We start from the raw sequence: 19,584 nt of genomic DNA, 5'->3' as shown, positions 1-19,584 counted from the left end.
TTCAGATTATTTATTTACACAAAGGACTTGTAAGTAGACACATCATTATTTGTCAACTTTATGAACCTATGTTTCCCAAAGCCTGGCCTGAAAGTGGCATTTGGCACACTACCCAAAAATTATTTCCATCCCTGTGCCACTTGTTGCGGACCAACAGCAATGTTACACATCAATGCCAAATTCCACTAGAACATGAAGTGCTTCAAAACCAAACACAGAGAAGCAAAAGCTATGTATTTCATTACATTGCACAGCACTGCAAAGGGCTAAGGATATATCTTTTTCTCTGTTTCAGTTCAGTTTATTTCTGCCATTTTTAGATAACTGAAAGTATTGCACTAGACACATAAATCAAATTTGTTGTCCAGCAGGCTTTGCTAAATGACCATTGCAGCACTTGAACGACCAAACTACAAAATAGCAATACAGAAAATAAAAGTAGAATGTAGAATTCATTTAGAAATGGGAACAGCTATCCTGACTGGTATTTGGTTGTTGTTTCCTTCAGTATTCAGAGTGCATAGCTACCAGGGACAGATAACAGAGCAGGCCATTCTCTGCAGCATTTTTAACAGATGTTGCCTAAATAAAACAGATGCATAATATCTGAACACAGGTTGTGTACAGTTCTCTGAAGTGGTAAGTAAGAAGGCAGAAAAAGCAACACAGATCTAAGTCCTAGCAAGACTCAGGATTTCATTTCCAACAGACACAAACTAAGTACCTTACTGAAACGACCACACAAAACAAAATCTCACATGAAATGTTAGTGGGAAAGATGAAGGAGTCTGTCATCTGTTGCCCTTGCATGGCCTGTCATCACCTTCAGCAGGTGATACCATGTAGCACAGTCTTTCCGTGGAGAAATTGCAAGCAAACGAGGAAAAAAGAATAGGAAAGGAAAAGTAAGCAAACCCACACCAGGTCCCTAAAAGAAAAACATTTCACAAGACCACACTTCAGTGCTGCCTTTCAGGAGCAAAATATTCTAAAGGTAACTCAGAAGGTAATTCTCTTGGTAAGGATACCCTTGTGTGACAGTTTTGCGACTTCCACACCAGATGGAGAAGGAACTGCAGAACACCTATCTCTACAAAAGGGGTGAGGGAAAACAAAACCCAAAAAACCCACAGTCACCAAGCCTATTCCTTTTCCTGTGTTCAATAATTACTCTTACTCTTCACTAATTAACACTAAGGACACTAATGACTAATCAATTAGTGATAAAATAAATATTTAATATCCCATTAACTATTAACTAATGAACTAATTACTCTTCACCTTGCTTTTCAAACATGCAGTGTTAACTCTAATAAAAGGCAGGTGCAACTTCATGTGACAAGTGTGTAAAACACAGGATAGAATTGATAATCCAGCCCTAAGAGTGGACCAGTCCAGTAGCAGCAAAAAAATAGAAATAAAATAAACAAAACAAATAAATAAAAAAAAAAATCACTCAACGCAACATCTGATAAATCATTCTAGATACATTTCAGTTTCTAGTCGCTGTTACTTCATATTTTATGACTGTTCACCAATATTGTTACAATCTCTTCACAAAGGGATGGTGAAGACACAGCTGAAAAGAGCACCAAATCCTGTGAGAAAAATTTTAGCCTAAAGAAACTACTTCAGAAATATACCCTTAAAGTTCAGCTAGTACACTATTTACTATATATGAGCATGCACATTAGTACACATTTAACAATCTTTCTGTATCTCAGAAGCCAGAGGTTCATACTTACTTGTGCATTTTCATAAAACAAAACATCAGGCACTTTCATTTTCTCAGCTGAGTTATAAATTGGGATAGTCACAGACCCTATCTTCAGAATTCCATCGTTGATTTCATCTAAACATTTTTCAGGAAACAAACAAATGCATTACCTACAGCATCCTCCTAGCAGACATGCAATCAGCCCCCAACAAATTTTAACAAGGCTGTGGGTTGCAGTAAATGCTTTCTACCTAAAGAAAGAGACTGCTTGGAAGAGTATCCATTAACAAGACATTGCATTATCAGGAATTTGAATTCTCTTTAAAATTGTCAAGAAGTCTATTAAAATAAAAGATGAATATGTGATCTGGGAAAAGTACCATAAGAAACACTAGAAGTTGTGATCACTGCCTTGGCTTAATTTCATACTTTCATTTTATTATTGAAATATCACTAATATCATTAAGCTACATTTCCTCAACCCACAAGTTTTCTCACTCTCATTCTCCGTGTTCTCTCTCCCTGTCCCACTAGGGAGTAGGTGTAGAGAGGAGTGAGCGAGTGCCTGTGTGGGTACTCAACTGAGTACAGAGTCACTGTTGATACTCCCTTTCAGCATTGCATTTTTGCTCAAATGGGTTAATGCCAGAACATGGACACGTTTAATATTTTGGTGAAAACTGGCCAAATTTGCACTTGTTGAAATAACCTTTGGCTACAGCTCTGAGAGAGAAAGTACATTAGAAAAACGTTTTTCATCAAAAGAACCATAAATTCTGTCTTTAGGAAAGTAACAACTAAGTGTAAAAAATAAAAACAGTAGTAATTTTTTGCCGCTAATTTCTTAAACTGGTATGCTGTAAAAAAGTGAAAATAGCTGGATTTCTAGACAGATGCTTTCAGTTGTTCACCTATTATTATATATTGTTCTGTCTTTGTGGAATGAAACAAAGAAACATGAAGAAAATTCAAGGGATGTGTCCAGATAAAAAAAACAGAACAGTAAGCAGATCACATCACACAACTAGCATGAGTTCAAATTATTTTATATATATAGTTGTTATACATGCAAAAATGCAAATACAGATAATAATACACGGATGGCTGCATGTGTATATGCAAATACATATTATACTTTATATAACAGATACATTAATATATCTGTATTTACATATATATTTTTGTATGTACGCATAATAGAATCTATAGAAACAGAATCCATATAAATTAAAACCAAAGATGCTTTCACTACTGCAAAGACCTAACAGTAAAAACACAGAAGTCAAATACCTTACAAAACTGAGCATAAACATACAGAAGAATGACAGCAGAGTGAACACTGGTGAAGCAGAGTAAAGGAAAAGTTTAGTGAATGGAAAATCACAAATTGTTCAAACTGTGCTGCCTGACAGAAGATATAAAAAGATAAAGAGCTAGCATGAAGAGAGGGGTCATGCAGGAATGAGAAGTGAGAAAAGTGGCAGCAGCAGCAATGTGTGTAGCACTGAAAGCTACTGCAAACAAGTACAAGTTGGATGAGGTTAAGAAACAAAGACCTGCTCAATAAAGGTGACACGTAACAACCACAGCAATTTAAAGAGAATAAAAAGGAAACTAACAAAGAAATGTGTTCCAGAATGAAAGCAAAACATAACACAAGACTTCCACAGGAGTCGCAACGAGAAAAAGGTTGAATTTAACAGTGGAGAAAAAGAAGCAATGGTAAAAAACAGAACAGAGAAACATTAAGATCAAACTGAAGCTGTAACTGTACAGGAGAGGAGTTACCAGTGATGGGGGGCAGAGGGAGAAAAAAAAGGGGGGTGATGGGGTGATGGCAAGGTCCAAGAAGGCCTGAGGCCATGGATCTTGTAGAAGCACTTAAACGTCATGAAGAACAACATTCCATGAGCTGGGAATACAGCAGACAATACAGAAGTAGCAACACACTGAGAGCAGTACTGCATTCTGATAGAACAAATTTAAAAGGATATAATTGGAACAAACTAAATGTAATTTTGAGGACAATTAATACACCTTTGTATGCTCAACCATCTCAGTAACATTCATGAAGAGCAGGACAAGAGATAGCACAAGCTTACACGTGTAATCCTTTTCTTCTAGTTTCTTCATGTCATCTGGACTCGTCTCAATACCAGAATCCTGCAGATTTTTATGTAATGCTGACCTGGCAAGGTTTGGTAAAAACCTAAATGAAGAAAAATAACAGGCAGGATGTCTTTTCTGCATTTTTTTTACAAGTTTTCAGTATTTTCAGTATTCTAAAATCAATATGAAGCTTTACTTGGACCTCCAAACACTGAATGTCCATTCCTTTCACACTCAAATAGTCTTCACCATTTCACCTATTCCTAAGGAAAGAAACTGATCTTCCACAGGCAATGAACTACATTTGTGGTTGTGTGCTCATTTTAAAAGGCTTCAGTGTTATCAAATACTGCAACAGGGTTATAATGTAGGATGGATTAGGACTGGAAGTGTGTAATGTCCTCATTCCACTGCCAGTAAGAGCGACAATAGAAACAATGTTTTTTCGGAAATACCTTTTCTCTTGACTCAGTTCACTTGGACCCCAGGTTCCAAAGAGAAAGACTGAGCTCTGACTTCGAAGTGTCCAGAATGGGACCATTTCAGTTTTCCAAACCTTTTGATACTTACAATTTTGCTTTCTTTTTTTGTGGAGAAAACAAACAAAAATTCCCCCTAGATGTTCATAACGTTTCTACAAACAGCTTTTAGAACTGAAACTATGTCTCCACCAAACATCAGTCACACTACATTACTAGACTATAACCCCACTTTGAATGTTTTGAAACAGTGAAGTAATGCTGATAATGGTGACCTAATTTGTGATGTAATGAAATATTTTCAGTAAAGATGAGCAAAGACTACAAAGTCATTTCTGCTTATCTCCTAGGTCTGAGAATACCACAGAAATACTTCTAAAGAAATGACGGACTTTAAGGAGCAAGACAGCAATTGTGTTATCTGCTAAAAATCATTAAAAGCTACCCTGCATGTTAGCAACTGACCCAGACACTCTTCAACTTCCACCAAACCTAGCACTTCTACCTGGAAAGGCAGGCTTTATTAACAGCATAGTAAAGGCTTTCATCTGGATGTTGAGACAGTCGACGACAAATTCGCAATAGTTGTCGAGTAGATAAAGATGAAGCCAGTGACTGCGCCTGTCAAAAAATACAAGGTAGTTCAATTATTTGATTTCTGGGAGTGGATCTCAGGGATTTAAACCAAACAAGTCAGGAGAAGAAAATAATTCAAAAGGAATTATTTCAACTTTACTCCTAATTCATAGATGCTTTCTGCCTCCTACAGCACCTTGTGCTTTTTAATTGGCAAGCTTGTAATTCTGTGTTTGTTGCAGTAATTCACTGCCATGGAAATCATGATGTCATCAAAGGATTAGCCTTACGATTTCACTTCATAAGCAACAGGAAGAAAAACGTGCTGATAACTGGATTTTACTCACTAAATAAAACCTAACACTAAACATTATTAATAAAAACAAGGAGGTTTGCTACTGTAAAAGGACCAATGTGCTAAAAACTTGTCTGCTCTTCACAAAGTGACTATGAGCTTCACATGTAATGCTCTGGCAAAAGCGTCTGGCAGGATTCTTGGATGTATAAACAAGACAACACTGGGCAGCAGTAAGGAGATTGTATCACCTCTGCACACGCCTCCTGGGCGGACTGTTACTGGAACACTGTGTCCCTTTCTGTTGTCCACATGTTAAAATAAATGCCAAAAACTGGACATGATTCAGCAAAGAGTTACAAAAATGATTCAATGCCTGGGAAGGCAGACCTCAAACAAATACAACAAATTTAAAAAAAAACAACAAAAAAACCCAAAAAGAAAAACAACAAACAAAACCCCAAAACAAATGACCATGTATTTAAAGAGAGATATAAAGACTGAGAAAGAAATCATTCTATAATTATATCTACCGGATGAAGGTATCTAATACAAATAGGTTCCTTATTTTAGCAGGAAACACACAACAATAAGCGTGATCTGATAAGTCACGCCATGCTTTGCTTGGATCGAGTGAAATATTTTAATTAGGTAGTTCCAAAACATTCCGGTTTGGTTCGTATAAATGATTTCTAACTGCATTATAGTTATCTTAATATATTATGCTGTTTCAATTGGAAATAAATCCCAAAATTTGCTATCCAGGGGAAAAAAAATAGAGAAAAGCAACGCTTCATGAATATCAGAGCCTTTCTTCCCCCCTTAATATTTTTTAAGCACAATAAATGTCAACACCAATTCTTTCCCCTGGAAAACTGTAGTTTTGACAGATAGTTCTTAATATTAAAAAAAAAATATTCCATGAAATTGTACAAAAAATTTCTCAAATGCTGAGAAAGCAAAGGATAATACTTTTTAGCACAGGTCTGAGCAATGTGCAAGAATGATTTAGACTAGGCTAACCGCAAAGGTTACTCCTGCTCCTCCTGCTTTCATTGATGGAAAATTGTAAAGCATCTTCTAAACCATGGTAGTTTACCACCCAGCATTATGTATACTGTGATGTAACTGGTGGCACTTCAGGTGTTATTTCAAGACCTACTCAGCAACATGTGAAGCATGGGCAAGGGAGTGGGATGAGTGCTATTACACTTGTTATGCCTGCTCACTAGCCAGAACCCTCAATGCCTTTGGAAATTATATTCTCTTTCCAAAATACAGCTGCAAGGTTCCCAGGTAGAGTAAATTCTGGTAGGTAAGCAACCCTCCCCTAAGCCTATGGGACTGCACTGATGGAGAAGAGCAGCTGGGCACAGTAACTGAGGTATCATATTTCATACATTGTACCACCTTGGGAAGTCCAGTCTCTAAGGACATGGACGTTTTGAAGTCTAAATAATATACAGCATCAGATCCCGCACTGAAATAAGTAAGCATAGGGGACAGGACCACAGAGCAGAAGCTGTATCACATCTTCTGAATATTTCCAACCAGCAGTTAAAAGTTTTGGGAACAAAATTTCCTCTTTTCTCTTATCTGCTTAATTTTTTTAAAAATATATTTTATATTTAACAACTGTAAACTCAAAATTGGATTAGTGACAGTCTTTGTAATATATATTTGTAAGGCATCTAATACAACAGGATCTTGACTGTGGTCTCCTGTCACTGCTGATCTACAAGAATCCTCCCTCAATCCATACGGTGATTCACTTCTCATCCAGCACCACATACTTCATTTAGATATTTCACAATGCTATAGAGATCCACACATTTGGAAAGGATTTTTGTAATGCTCTGTTCAGGCATGGTATGTCTCCAAGTATGTCAAAATCAATACATTATACATAAGTGTAGGAAGTTAAATAGAGAGTAACACTTTCCCAAAGATGTACCTAAAAGTCAGCCTTTTTACTTACTTTTCTTAAGCTCAGAAGAACGTAACAGCTCTCTCGGCTTCTTAAATAGTAATACTGTAAAAACTATTGCCCATGTTAAAATAATGAAAACTAAAGAGAATGGATTACATTTGCATACCAGTTAAACTGCTGGATTCCACTAAAAATGTTTTACATTTTATTTACATTAAAAAAATCCAGTGTTTTAGTTGCCATAGCAATGATTTCTTTTTCTTTTCACCATGACTTGATTGTATCTTTTTAAAGAATTCTGTGGTTACTCTGTCAGCAGAACTTATTTTTCTTGACAAGACTGCTTTAATAGAATAGCCTGTAGCAGTAATGCAGCCAGGAGTTCTGGAGCTTTCCGTTTTCTGAGTCTTTGCTGTTGCCCATTGGCATTTTATATGGCTAGGTAGCTCCCATTGCCCAAAAAGCCCCATAATTTCAGCTATCACAGTTCCAATGACTAATGTGAAGTAATCAAAAAAATTTGGACACACATGATTATATCCGTACTTATTCAAAAAGGCATGTCAAGCATGTTTCACTTCACAGACATATATCTGAACCTTACAACAACATGCGTACTGCTCTGCCTGATATCTCTGGGATTAGGGCAACTTCCTAAAAGCTTTATTTATGTAGATTCTAAAAATGTACATCATAATCCAAAAAATGTTTACAGTATGTAATACAGTAATTGCCAGCAATAATTTTCTGCGGCTGGTTTTCCAGTCAGGCAGCCTTTGAAATAACGCTGTAACTTAGCATGCTTCACCCAGCCTTTGCTAAAATAAACAGTCACAGCAGCAGAAAGTAAACTTAAAAAGAAAAAAAGAAGGGGGGCTCACCGTGGCATCATTTGTCTCCCGAAGCGTATGTGTTAATAACAACAACTGCTCCACAGCAACACTGGGTACATTTGGAACCTGTTGAAAGAAAAACAGTATTAAACCCACTGTAAGATATGCAATTTCCATGCACAGCTACACCCAGATGCAATGAGCATACAGTTGCTTTATATCAACCAAAAAGGAATACAGTTTTGACAAACAGCACTTTTCTATTATAGCATCATTTAACATCACAATAAGAATGCTAATTTATATCAGTACCATTAAAAGATAAGCAGATATGCTGCTTTGATAAGCTTTGAAGACTCATGTATGCTACAGTGAAATAGCAAAATATTTTTTTATGTAGTAATCATGTTTAGTAAGTAATAGTCAGTAAGTGCCTAAAATATTGAATGTACTTACCATTTCTTTAATAACTTTAATTTCTTCACTCTTGCTTAAAGATCGAACATTATGAAAAAGAAACAGCGTCAGAAACTCTGGACCCAGCCATTGTTGGGTACTACTTCCAATGACAGGAGGTTCTGCTAAGACCACTATTCTGAAAGAAGGATGGATAGGAAAAATAGATCTGCAAAAGAAAAAAGAAATTTAAAAATGTATTGCTTGGCTTAAGCAATGAGTATCATATTAAATTTATTATGATAATTTTGTATTCAAATAGTATCAAACTATAGTTTTTTATTATATATTTATTAAATAGATTTTAAAGAGTTATTGTACTGAATCGTATCAAGTCTATTCAAATAATTTGCAATGCAACTTTATTTAAAAAAAAAAAGGCAAAGACCACTTGCAACTTTATAAATTTACAAGTCTTTAACGCTCAGAAGGGTGCCCAAGTCTCCTCTTCTCATCCACAACAAGACCGGCATGCCTCAAGATGAATGAATACCAGCCACAAGGGTCTGTTGCACTCCGTGTCTGAAATGGACACATCTCACTGATCTGGATGGACTTTTCTAAGTGCTTTACCTAAAGCAGGATGTCTCACAGGCAAATCGAGGAGAGAACAAGATCTACCAGAGCTGCAGTAATGAGTAACTTCTTTTACTCAATTAGACTGACAGAAAGGATGACAATGTAGAGACTGGCCTAGATACCACGAAGAGCTGGATTTACTAACAGTTTAGGGACATTCCCCTTACTGGTGCTCTTTGCGGCCCTTGGAAAATCACCTAGACTCTTGGGGTGGGATTACTGGCTTCATAATATTCCTGAAAGTTACACTTCAAAGACCAAACCACTCACCTCACCCTCAGTTCATTTTAGAGTCAGCACGGGGAGACAGGTCCCTCTAAAGCTGATTAAGACTTGGAAGAATCAGAAATGCCCTACCGGGTCTTTCAGTCTACCCAGCTAGCTACATGTTCTGTCTCTGACTACAACACGTGGAGATATTCCTTGGGGAAAGCACATAAGACTAGCCACTACCAGTAGTCTGTCTCCCTCATAGTTTCCAAGAACCCACAATCATATATTCAAAGACATCGGAAGGTGGATCTCTATCTGCTGTAATGTCTGTTTACCCACAAATTTCTCTAATCCCTTTATGAACTTCTTCATCTTATCTACCTCCACAACTTCCTGTGGCAACACATGCCTGTTCGTGGCTGTAAGGGTACTTCATTTTTATTTTTTTTTAATAAAAAGAAAAAAAATGTATGGAACTGAACTGCTAGCTTCAGTCAGTGTTCCCTAGTTCATACTGCAGGATTTGGTGACTATCAGTCTCTTAGACACCTGCCTATTTGATTCCACTGAAGATAATGGGAGCTTACTATGATCAAGCCAAACTTAAAACACACAGTTTCAGATGTGTGTGTTAGTGCAGTAGAAAACTTCTGCTTTGTTCTTTTTTTGTATCTTTGCCTTTTTCACATCACTTATCTCCCTTATCTAAGTAATATTATCACCTCTTTGGACTGGGAATTCATTGGTATTCATCAATCAGCACAACTGCACGATCTCTAAAAGCAGCAGAAATAATACAGTAACAAGTCAGATACTAAAGCCAAATTGTGCAAGGAGGGCCTGTTTTCAACAATTAATTTCACAGTACTCTTAATAAAATAGGAGACGTTAATTTGGAAAAAGCAAGTGAAATTTAACTAGACAGCTTACATTGCTAGATATACCTGCTATTACATCATTTTCCATATAAATTACTACATTTGAAATCAGAACACATGGAGGCAAGTATTTTTGCTGGTTAAACTAATGGGGGAAATGATGGCATAAACAAGAAAATTTGAAGACAGACTATGACCATTAAACATAAACTAACAAATCTACTGCCTAGTTGGCTCGTCTGTTTGTCACAATAAAGCTGTGATACAACAGAGCGATTACAGCAGTCTCTTGTATCAAAGCAAACACAAGGGGTGGCATGAGTTATTCTCAGCTGAAAGTCGTAAGCCTAGAAGCTACACTCTGATTGATAAAAATAGAAATAGATGTCTGAAAACATCACATGAAAGAGGAACCAATGAGAATGTCACTGTCACTAAGTATAAAAGAAGGTCAGGGAACATTAGCCAACCTCATTACAGAAGAAAATGTTTCCTAGAAGGATAAATACATATACTTCCAGACTCACCTCCCCGCCATTACTAAGAAGAAGAAGAACAATCCTCCTCCAGAAATCCACCATATTCAAAGGACCAATTCTGGTCCTTCTGCATCATCATAAGAGAACACAAGCAGCAGTCAGCTTTCCCTAGTAACACATTTCTCTTGTACCACCTCCATGTCACTGCCTAACTCAAAGGGCATGGTGGGGGCAGCCAGGGAAGGCACGGGGAAAAGTGGGAGGAGAGGAGGTACAAAGTCAGGGCAAACTAACTTGGTGGTATCAGTTGAAGTCGCTGACATACTCTCTAGATTTATCACAACATCACCGCTGTAGGTTTCCAGTTTGTAAACATGAATAAAACTATTTGGCTACTTCAAAAGCCTATTGTTTGGACTGATGTTTGCAATGTTGAAAATGTCAAGCTAAGTGTATTATTAAAACAAATGCCTCAAATGATTCAATCCTGCAATGTTCTGAAAGCTCCCAGCTTCCATCAGCGCAACTGAAGAACTTCAAAGTTGTTCCATCATATTACAGATCAAGTCTCTAAAGGAATGTAATACAGAGCTCCCACATGGAGCTGTGTTTTATTAAACAACAAATCCTTGAGATCTTGTGTTCTTTGCAGATGATGGCCAAGTAACCGTATTTTGTTAAAAACTTGACACCTTTTAAATTAATGAGCCTCATGCAGAGGGAAGATTTGGTGTTAGTTGATTAATACAGAGTCTCTATCCTTCTATTAAATGTTTACTGGCAACACAAGTAGCAGAGCACTCTCCTAATAATATGCGTGCCCTTCTTTTGACATCAGTGTTTATTCCAACCAAGGATTACCACCACTGCTCTTGAGAGGAAGATCAGAACACAGTCTGTTCAGGGTGATTTTAGGGAAAGATTTTCTTGTTAGCAACACATGGTTCTGAGCAACTGAAGCTTGTTCTAACAAAAAACCCCACAGCAACAAAGGCAAAACAGTATCCCTGATGCCACCTTGCAAAACCAAACTATTTTTGGTAATTTCTTCCTGTAACATGATTTAATAAATTTCATTTTCTATCAAATTTTATGCATTGGGAATTGTTATAATACTAGAACAACAATGACCTATTATTGTGTTGTTGCTTTTTTTTCTTAAATTTCACCACAGTCTGAAATTAACAGATTATCTGAAAATCCACCAAACTGGAAAAAAAAAAATATCCCACAATGAAAAAATGAAGCAAAAGCTAGAAAACGTAAGCAATTAAAAACTTCTATTGCTTGCTAAATTCACTCCCTGACACATTTTATATTTGTCTCATCTACTGTGTGTTCCCTTTCAACCTAATCGCATGGAAAATAATCCAGTCTGCAGGGCATTAAAACCACGCATGCATTATGAGTGACTTCTTTTAGCTTTTGAATGATCCTATTATATACTTACTTCTAGATTTTCCTATAATAGCCATCTTTCTCCTCAACACACCAACGCCTTATCATCTCTGTGCGTATGTGTGTTGGGGGGTGGGGGTTAAGGGGGTGATATATCCACCCAAACAGGTTAAACTACTGCATCATAAAACAAAACAGCACTTCACTGCTTGTCTTGTAAAGGTTGTGTGCTACCTTTACAGTAGCCATCTCAGTGAAGTACTGAATCATTACAGAAGAAATTCTATGTAGAAATCTTGGCTACGCATAGTACTTTAACACACTTTCTCTTAAATCTCTGAACCTGTTCAGGGAAACAATCATTACATGAATAAGCATCAGCAACTATAATTTCCTTCTATGTAAGAGATCTTTAAGGACCATCTGTCACTCTCTCCTCAAACCCATAAACAAAAATATTTCATTTCCTCAAATGGGTGAATATCATCTTACTATGACTGTTTGCTAACTTAACTCCACAGCCAAACCAGCACAGGAAAGGAGAGAGGACAAAGTACTCTGTGTCCACTGCTAGTTATCTTGTAGCTTATAGACCTCCAGCACACCAAGGAGCACCTCAAAATCTCACAAGGGCAAATGTACTGCATGCACTTGTTTAGTCCGGACAGAGCTATCACACCCACCAGTCTGAAGCTCTTCTCACAAAAATGCTAGTATACATTACAGATTAAGAAATGTAATGCAATAATAGTGAACATACAACTCAATGATAATAATTATGATAACTTCAAGTAAGAATATATTTCATTAGCTTTTACAAAGGTAAAAAAACTTTTAAATGAAGTTGTCCGAAAATATAATTTATAAATAATAGTGTCCTAACCTGAAAAACTTCAAAACAATCTGAAAACTGAACAATACTTTCCTCTTTGTCCAGCACTGCTAATAATACCGCCATGGTTTAAGCACGTTCACATTCTCTGCTGTAATACTGTTTACATTTGTAGACAAAGGGATGTGATTTCTTTAGACCATAATGTGATCTGAAATACCATCCCTTTACTCAAAAAAATACCTCTTGACTTATCAGGGTTGGAAATGAAGTGACGGGTTATGCAGTATTCTCCTTTCTATTCTACTACACATGTAAGTATTATTACTATTGAAGCACTAAAAATTCAAGGCACTAAAACTGTGTTGGGTTTTTTGTTGTTGTTTTTTTTTTTTTTTACTATCAAGCATTTTCATATAGGAACATGAAAGCTTAGTACAAAATGTGTCTTGCTTGTCTCAAGAAGGGAGACCCTAAAACTTCTCCATAAGTATCTTAATTTTTACTCTTCTTAGAAATGGGGGGAAAAAAATATTTAGGTGTGTCAAATCCTATTACAAACACAGACTAAAAAAAAAATATATATGTATACAGGAGTTTTGGCTCATCTATTAGGAATAGTACTCCTTTTCTCTATAATAGATTGAAATGGAAATTCTGTTTTAAAACTCCATCCACAAAGTACTGAGTCCAAGTAGTCTACTGAAAAGCATTATCAGTTGTTCTTTTCCATTATGAAAGATGTATCTGTTTTTACGTAACTTACAACAGCATCTGGCCACCTCATTAATGAGTCTTAAATGAAGGGAACAGAGAGTAACAGTGAGTTATTTTGTATTTATGCATAATTAGAAGCAGCACAGAAGACAGAAACTGCAAACTATACTACAAATAGTCACTACAATCAAGAACACTCACACACAGCAAAGCTGACCCAAACGGGGGGCAGGAAAGAATTAGATACTCCACATGCTCAGTTTCTCTGACACATGGCAGTAAGGTATCAGTTCTTCCATATCACAGCTGCCTTCCAGTCTCCAGTTATTGCTTTTCCTGAAATCCTGAAGATGGCCTTGCCCTCTCATAATCTACTGATTTCCTAATGAAGCTTTTGGCTTCTTTCAAATTCTAGTCCTTCAGAAACTTCTTTTTCTCTTGATCTCATACCTCTTCTGTTCATGACTATTTTCAGCTACTTCATTCAGGTTCTGCCCGACTGCTTAATCTTTCAAAACTCTGTCATGCACTTTCACTGAATCATTGATGTGCCTCTCAGTACGTATTTTTTTCTTCCTCTGTTTTTCGTAAGAACTATGTTAATACATGACATCAGGTAGCTAATAGAAATGTTAATAACAAAATAGAAAGTTACTTATGTAACTTAACGTGTATTCTACGTACTATATTGGTTCCCAATACACAAATGAAAACTGAGGTTGAACGAGTGAGAGTCAGGGGAAAAAACTCGGAATAAATCTCCTGATTAAAAGAATCAAGCCTTGAAACCACTTTCTATAGGGAACTCCCTTACTGGAAAATTAACAGTAGTCTTAATGTGTCACTTGGACACTTCAGACTCAGTCCCAGCAGAACTGGGAATGACAGCATATATTCTGCAGGCCTGGCAGAGAGCAACTGTACCAAAATTACTTTAGTCAAATCCAGTAAATCAGGATAAGTAAAGCTCTCTTTTTGTCTAACATCAGAAATGCAGCTAAAGCCACAAGCTACAGCCATTGACTTACAGCAAAAGAGACAACATTTCTCATCAATATGGAAAGCATCTCCCAATCATGACTCAGAAGCAAGAATCTGTCCACCCAATCTGCTAATAAATTCAAGGTACAACATATTCTATATAACATCTCCAAAAGGCCATCCTTGCAGACAAATGAGGGGTGGTTAGCACCATCGTTTTCTTAGTCTGTGATTATATCAGCTGTCAGTACACTAAATATCATTTGATGAGAAGATGTCTGTAGAGAAGCGTAATCTGCACAGCCATTCTGCAACACTGGAAGGTACTGAAGCTTGCAGTGACAGGTGACTGCTGCTGAAAAGGATGAGTAGCAGGGAAAAACGTTGTCCTGGAATCGAAGAGTAATTACTGATATTGTATCCTGGAGCCAGTGAAAGGTAGTGATGTTTTCAGAGTGTGTAAGGGACTAAAACCAGGATGAGGTCCTGAAACACTTTCAGCTCCTCACAGGTTGATGAGAACAGTGCACTCTCTACAGAGGGAGTAGTTCAGTATGCCAAAGCAGCCCATAGCCAAAACCAAAGCAGCAAATACACACTTGCATTACCTTACCCGGGCTTCTTTTGGGTAAGTCTGTACAGAAGAAAGCTGAACAAGGGCCAGCCAGATTGAATGTTTCACCTCAGAGAAGATGGGATTCTCAGCACAATGGACTTCAGCTAATTCAGTACCAAGAACTTTCATCTGTATCCCAGATAGTGCTAAATAGTCACACTGAGCTTCCAGAGGCAAGACTGCCTACACGGTGGGGTTTCTGTTTGTTTGTTTTTAAGATCAAGTACTAATCAGAAATGTATTCCTGACAACAGCTACACCTCATTTATGTATCAGAGGGTGAAAGCTCATTGTCAGTCAAATAGATAATTAAGAGCTTAGCAATCCACGATACACTAAGTTGCAAAATATTAAGGTGGCTAGGTAAAAGCAGTACATTGTTAACTCAAGGAAAGGGGGACAGCATTCCAAGGAAAGCCAAGCACTGAACAGCGGAACCAAAAGGTTACTCAATGACACTAAAGGGAAATGTCTACAGAGGTGGGCACAGCAAGAAGATGGATCTGCCGAATGGTCATTAAAGATGACAGCTTGGACAGCTTTCATAGTCTAAGAAATAATTAAGGTCATAAGGGAGTCAACTGCCAAACAGCCATAATTACAATAAACAGGGAGATGTAGAATCCAGATGTAAAGCTCTATTCTTACGAGAGAGATTTGATCCAGGAAGAGGGGTAGTACTGAAGATGAATGTTTGATGAATTGCCTGGGTTTTTGGATTGTATTGGCAAGAACTAAAGGTTACCGTACAGTAAGCAAAACAGCACAGACGCTACCCATTCTGCCTGAAAGCACCTTGGACAAGACCATGAGCACAGAGCAGGGAGAAGACTCACACAATGACTAGATGTACTTTGAAGTACAAAGTCCAACATAAAGTTGGGACGCCATCCAAGATGGATCCTCAGAGCTTTTTTGCTTCTCTTTTCAAAGTCTGGGCTTAAAATCCTGATAAACAGAACACTTCCCTGATACATACTTCTTCACCCAAATAAAATAAATGCAGGAAATGCCCATCTAGCTGGATGTGTGGCCTCAGCAGCGTGGATACAATCTGCAACAAGTAGGCTTAGATTACACCACACCTACAAAAAAATCAAAATAAATTCTATGGAAGACTTAAAATGAAATCTGTTTTGGTTTTGGGTGTTTTTTGAGGGGAAAAAAAACCCCAACAAAACCCAAACCAACCAAACAAAAAACCACAAGAAACTAAAACAAACAAAAACCCCACCACTGTATTTTGGATCAAAAGGGAAACAGAAATAACAAAACAACCAGGCAGTAAAACAACTTTCCTAAAGAGCTGACTACAAAGGAGGTCAAAGAAAAAATCTTATTCAGTAAGACAATTGAGAGAAATGGAGTGGGCACATCACAAATGCATCCCTACTATGACTGATGAGGCTTCCTCAAAGTTTGGGCATGTGCACACCCTGCAGTGTAAATATGAGCATGGACATCTGATATAAGACTTCAACTGTTTTTTGCACATTAGAGTCATTTAAGAATCACAGTATGTTTAGCTCCTTATATATTACTGAGTATTAGATCACATTTGTTTTGATGTACACTCAACAGTATCCCTCCCATTAACTAAACTTGGTCAGCAGTGTTTGACTATGTATCAAATATGGCCTCAGAGGACTAAAAAATGTTTCTGTCTGTGGAATGTTTCTAGCAGACAAGTGGAAGTGAAGAAACAAAAAGAATAAGCATAATGGGTCCCAACCCATCCTTAGGATTTCCTGCCCCATATTAGCTGTAAATTAAATACCAGCTTTCTAGCTAATGAGGCAAAAGTAAGTAACAAACTGTATTTAACTTCAATTCAGTTTTATTTTCCAACATTCTTAACAAAACATTCCAAAATTAAATATTATATACCATTATTGCTATGGTTTTATGTACTTATTTCTCTTCAATTTCTAACTCCTTCTGTTCAAGGACATTCAATGTTTTCCTTTCAGTTCAAGCACTCTAAACAGGATATAATTTTCCCATGCCACAAAAAGAAAAAAGGTTATGAGGAAACTGATGTTTAAAACATGCTTCTCTTAACGGTTATAATGTATCAGTTTAATAAGGAAGCATTTTTCATCATGTTTTTTTAAAGAAAAGGAAAAAAAAAGATTAAGCTCTTCACAGGATGAAATGCGGTTTGCATTCTATAGTAATAACTGATACTTTACCTTTCCTGTAGTTTCTCATCAGAGAGTTGTAACTCTTCTTTCAAGTTTTGGTATCTATCTTCCCTTAACAATCTGGTGCCATCATAAAGAGTCAGTTCTCTGTCATGTATTAGTCTATTTGAAAATAAAGAATAAGCTTTATATATCCTTTGATTACTTTTTAAAATACATACCAACTAGAGCTTACTTTTAAAGTGATTCCAGTCAACGTGGGTCATAGTAAAAAGTTATACCAATTTAAGATGCATCCAGGTGTGCAGGTAAAATAACATGCATAAGCAAACAGTGTTAGTGCACGGTCAGTTAGTCCAATTAGTTTAAATAGATATGGTAAGAAATATGAAAAATAAAAAAATTCTGTCTTACCAGTGGAGCGTACATAAATGGCATGAAACAGCCATTTTGTTATACTTGTACCAAGTAATATATTAGTTTTGTCTCTTGAATATAAATATAAAGTATGCTTTCACATATAACCACAATGATCATATTCTAATTAGAAGTGGAATGCATGCAAAGTATTTTAAACATTTTCTGACATATAGCATTTTCAAATCATTGTGCAGATAGTACTGACTTTAGATTTCATAAATTTAGAGTACAATCTACCTCATTCCTCAATTCAGACTTATATTCTGATTTTACAAAAATTGTAAGCTGAAATCTCCTATATTATTATAGACTTACAGAGAACATGAAAGAACTGCTTCTGCTTTTAAGTATTGTATTTAAGACTGAATATTACATATTTTATGAAACTTCAATGCCCAGCTTAATCTTTAAAGTATTCTTGAAATTTAATAGTCATATTCATCAGAAGGAAGTTAATTTCTCAGTATGCATGTGCTCAATAAACAGATCACACACAGCCAACTTATCCATGCTCATATCCTGACCTTTGAAGTACAGCTAGAGTGCCAGGGTTAATTCGATGAATGCCATCAAGAATAACAAGCTTTCCTTCCAGAGCAGCAGTAACAAGTGGCGATGGTCTCCAAGCAGTGTCTCCATTAGGAAGAGTATACCTTTGCTGTAGCAAATCTCTAGCCGTCATATCCTGTAAGTATCAATTCATCAGAAGAACAGATTTATGCTCCTCATCTGCAAGTACATGCCTTCTCCTTAAAAAACTGCATTCTGTTTTTCCTGAGAATATATCCAAAGAAGATCAGTAGGAAATCTTCAATTACTTTTCCAAAGAGAATTAGAAATACACACCCACTATATTAAATAGTCTTTGGAAGTTCTAGACTTGCCAATATCACCTCTTTGAAACCAGAACAAAAGCCTTCCTTCTGTCCCCCGCCCCCCCCACCCCCCCCCCCAAATGCAAACATATGACAATTTGTACACAGCTTTGTGTACAGAAGGGGGCAGCAGTCTACACCTGGAACAAACAAGTCATTTCATACAAAAGTCACCTGGAAGAAAAAAGATTTCATCAGTAATCTGGAACACAAAGCAGCATGACATTCCACCTCTCAGCAGGAAAATGCAGTGGAAGCATCAAAGAATAAAGGACAGAGGAAGAAAGAAGCCAGTAATGTGTAAATTATCCTAACATCCTAAGTACCCAGTATGTCACAGAATAATGCTCAGGGGCAAATCAAAACCAAAGGCAAAACCTAGCATATCCTCCAGCAAACCTATTTTAGATGTTCCATTACAACAGGTAAGCACTAGAGCAACAAAGATGTAATAGCCATTTTGTGACCCGGAGGATGAAATTCCTTCCTCAGGCTGTGCTGTGAACACAACTTAACCTAAAATCAGATGAGAAAAATATTTTCTATTGTAGCTGTAGTTTTTGCATATGTCCTTTTCACAACTATAAAACCTTTGAACTTTAAAGAATAAAAATAGAACACATTACGTCATATGGCCTGAATCATTTCCTCTTCCCACATTTCCTTAAAAGCCTTAAAATAACAGGACAAAGTCTAGTCCCTTTACATTTCTAAAATTTAAAGTCACACATTCAAATCCACCAAATAGACTTTTATTGTTGTATTTCTGGTTTTTTACTGCTGTGTTTGCTCTTTTCTATATTATTCATGAATTAGACTAAAGCCAGGATATGAAACATTTTTATCAAAGCCAGAGAAAAATGTGGTTTTAGGACTTGCATCAAAGTGTGCATTCAGTGGCTAGAAAATGCTGTATAACTGAATATTTAACTAGCACACCTCTGATAATTCATCTCTAGAGAAATGAAACAACATACAGTATGAACCGATTGGGAGCCTAGTACGCTATACAGAATGTTCATCTGTAATTCCAACAACCACTTGAGAACCATGCATT

The 19,584-nt window shown here is 36.8% G+C and overlaps 1 protein-coding gene across 2 annotated transcripts in view; it reads right to left on the bottom strand.

Moving 5' to 3' along the window:
* The window catches only part of VWA8 (von Willebrand factor A domain containing 8), a 185,933-nt gene that overhangs the window by 115,012 nt on the left and 51,337 nt on the right, over positions 1-19,584 (bottom strand). For both annotated transcript variants that reach the window (XM_056329815.1, XM_056329816.1), the window contains exons 13-19: positions 18,177-18,337; positions 17,281-17,394; positions 8,396-8,564; positions 7,988-8,065; positions 4,811-4,926; positions 3,820-3,926; positions 1,746-1,852 (exon numbers count right to left, since the gene is read on the bottom strand). In XM_056329815.1, coding sequence (XP_056185790.1) covers positions 1,746-1,852; positions 3,820-3,926; positions 4,811-4,926; positions 7,988-8,065; positions 8,396-8,564; positions 17,281-17,394; positions 18,177-18,337 — 852 coding nt within the window. The remainder of the gene's footprint in view (positions 1-1,745; positions 1,853-3,819; positions 3,927-4,810; positions 4,927-7,987; positions 8,066-8,395; positions 8,565-17,280; positions 17,395-18,176; positions 18,338-19,584) is intronic.

This window comes from Falco biarmicus, chromosome 2, assembly GCF_023638135.1.
Source record: "Falco biarmicus isolate bFalBia1 chromosome 2, bFalBia1.pri, whole genome shotgun sequence".
In the NCBI taxonomy this organism is placed as follows: Eukaryota; Metazoa; Chordata; class Aves; order Falconiformes; family Falconidae; genus Falco; species Falco biarmicus.
This window is presented reverse-complemented; position numbering and strand designations above follow the sequence as displayed.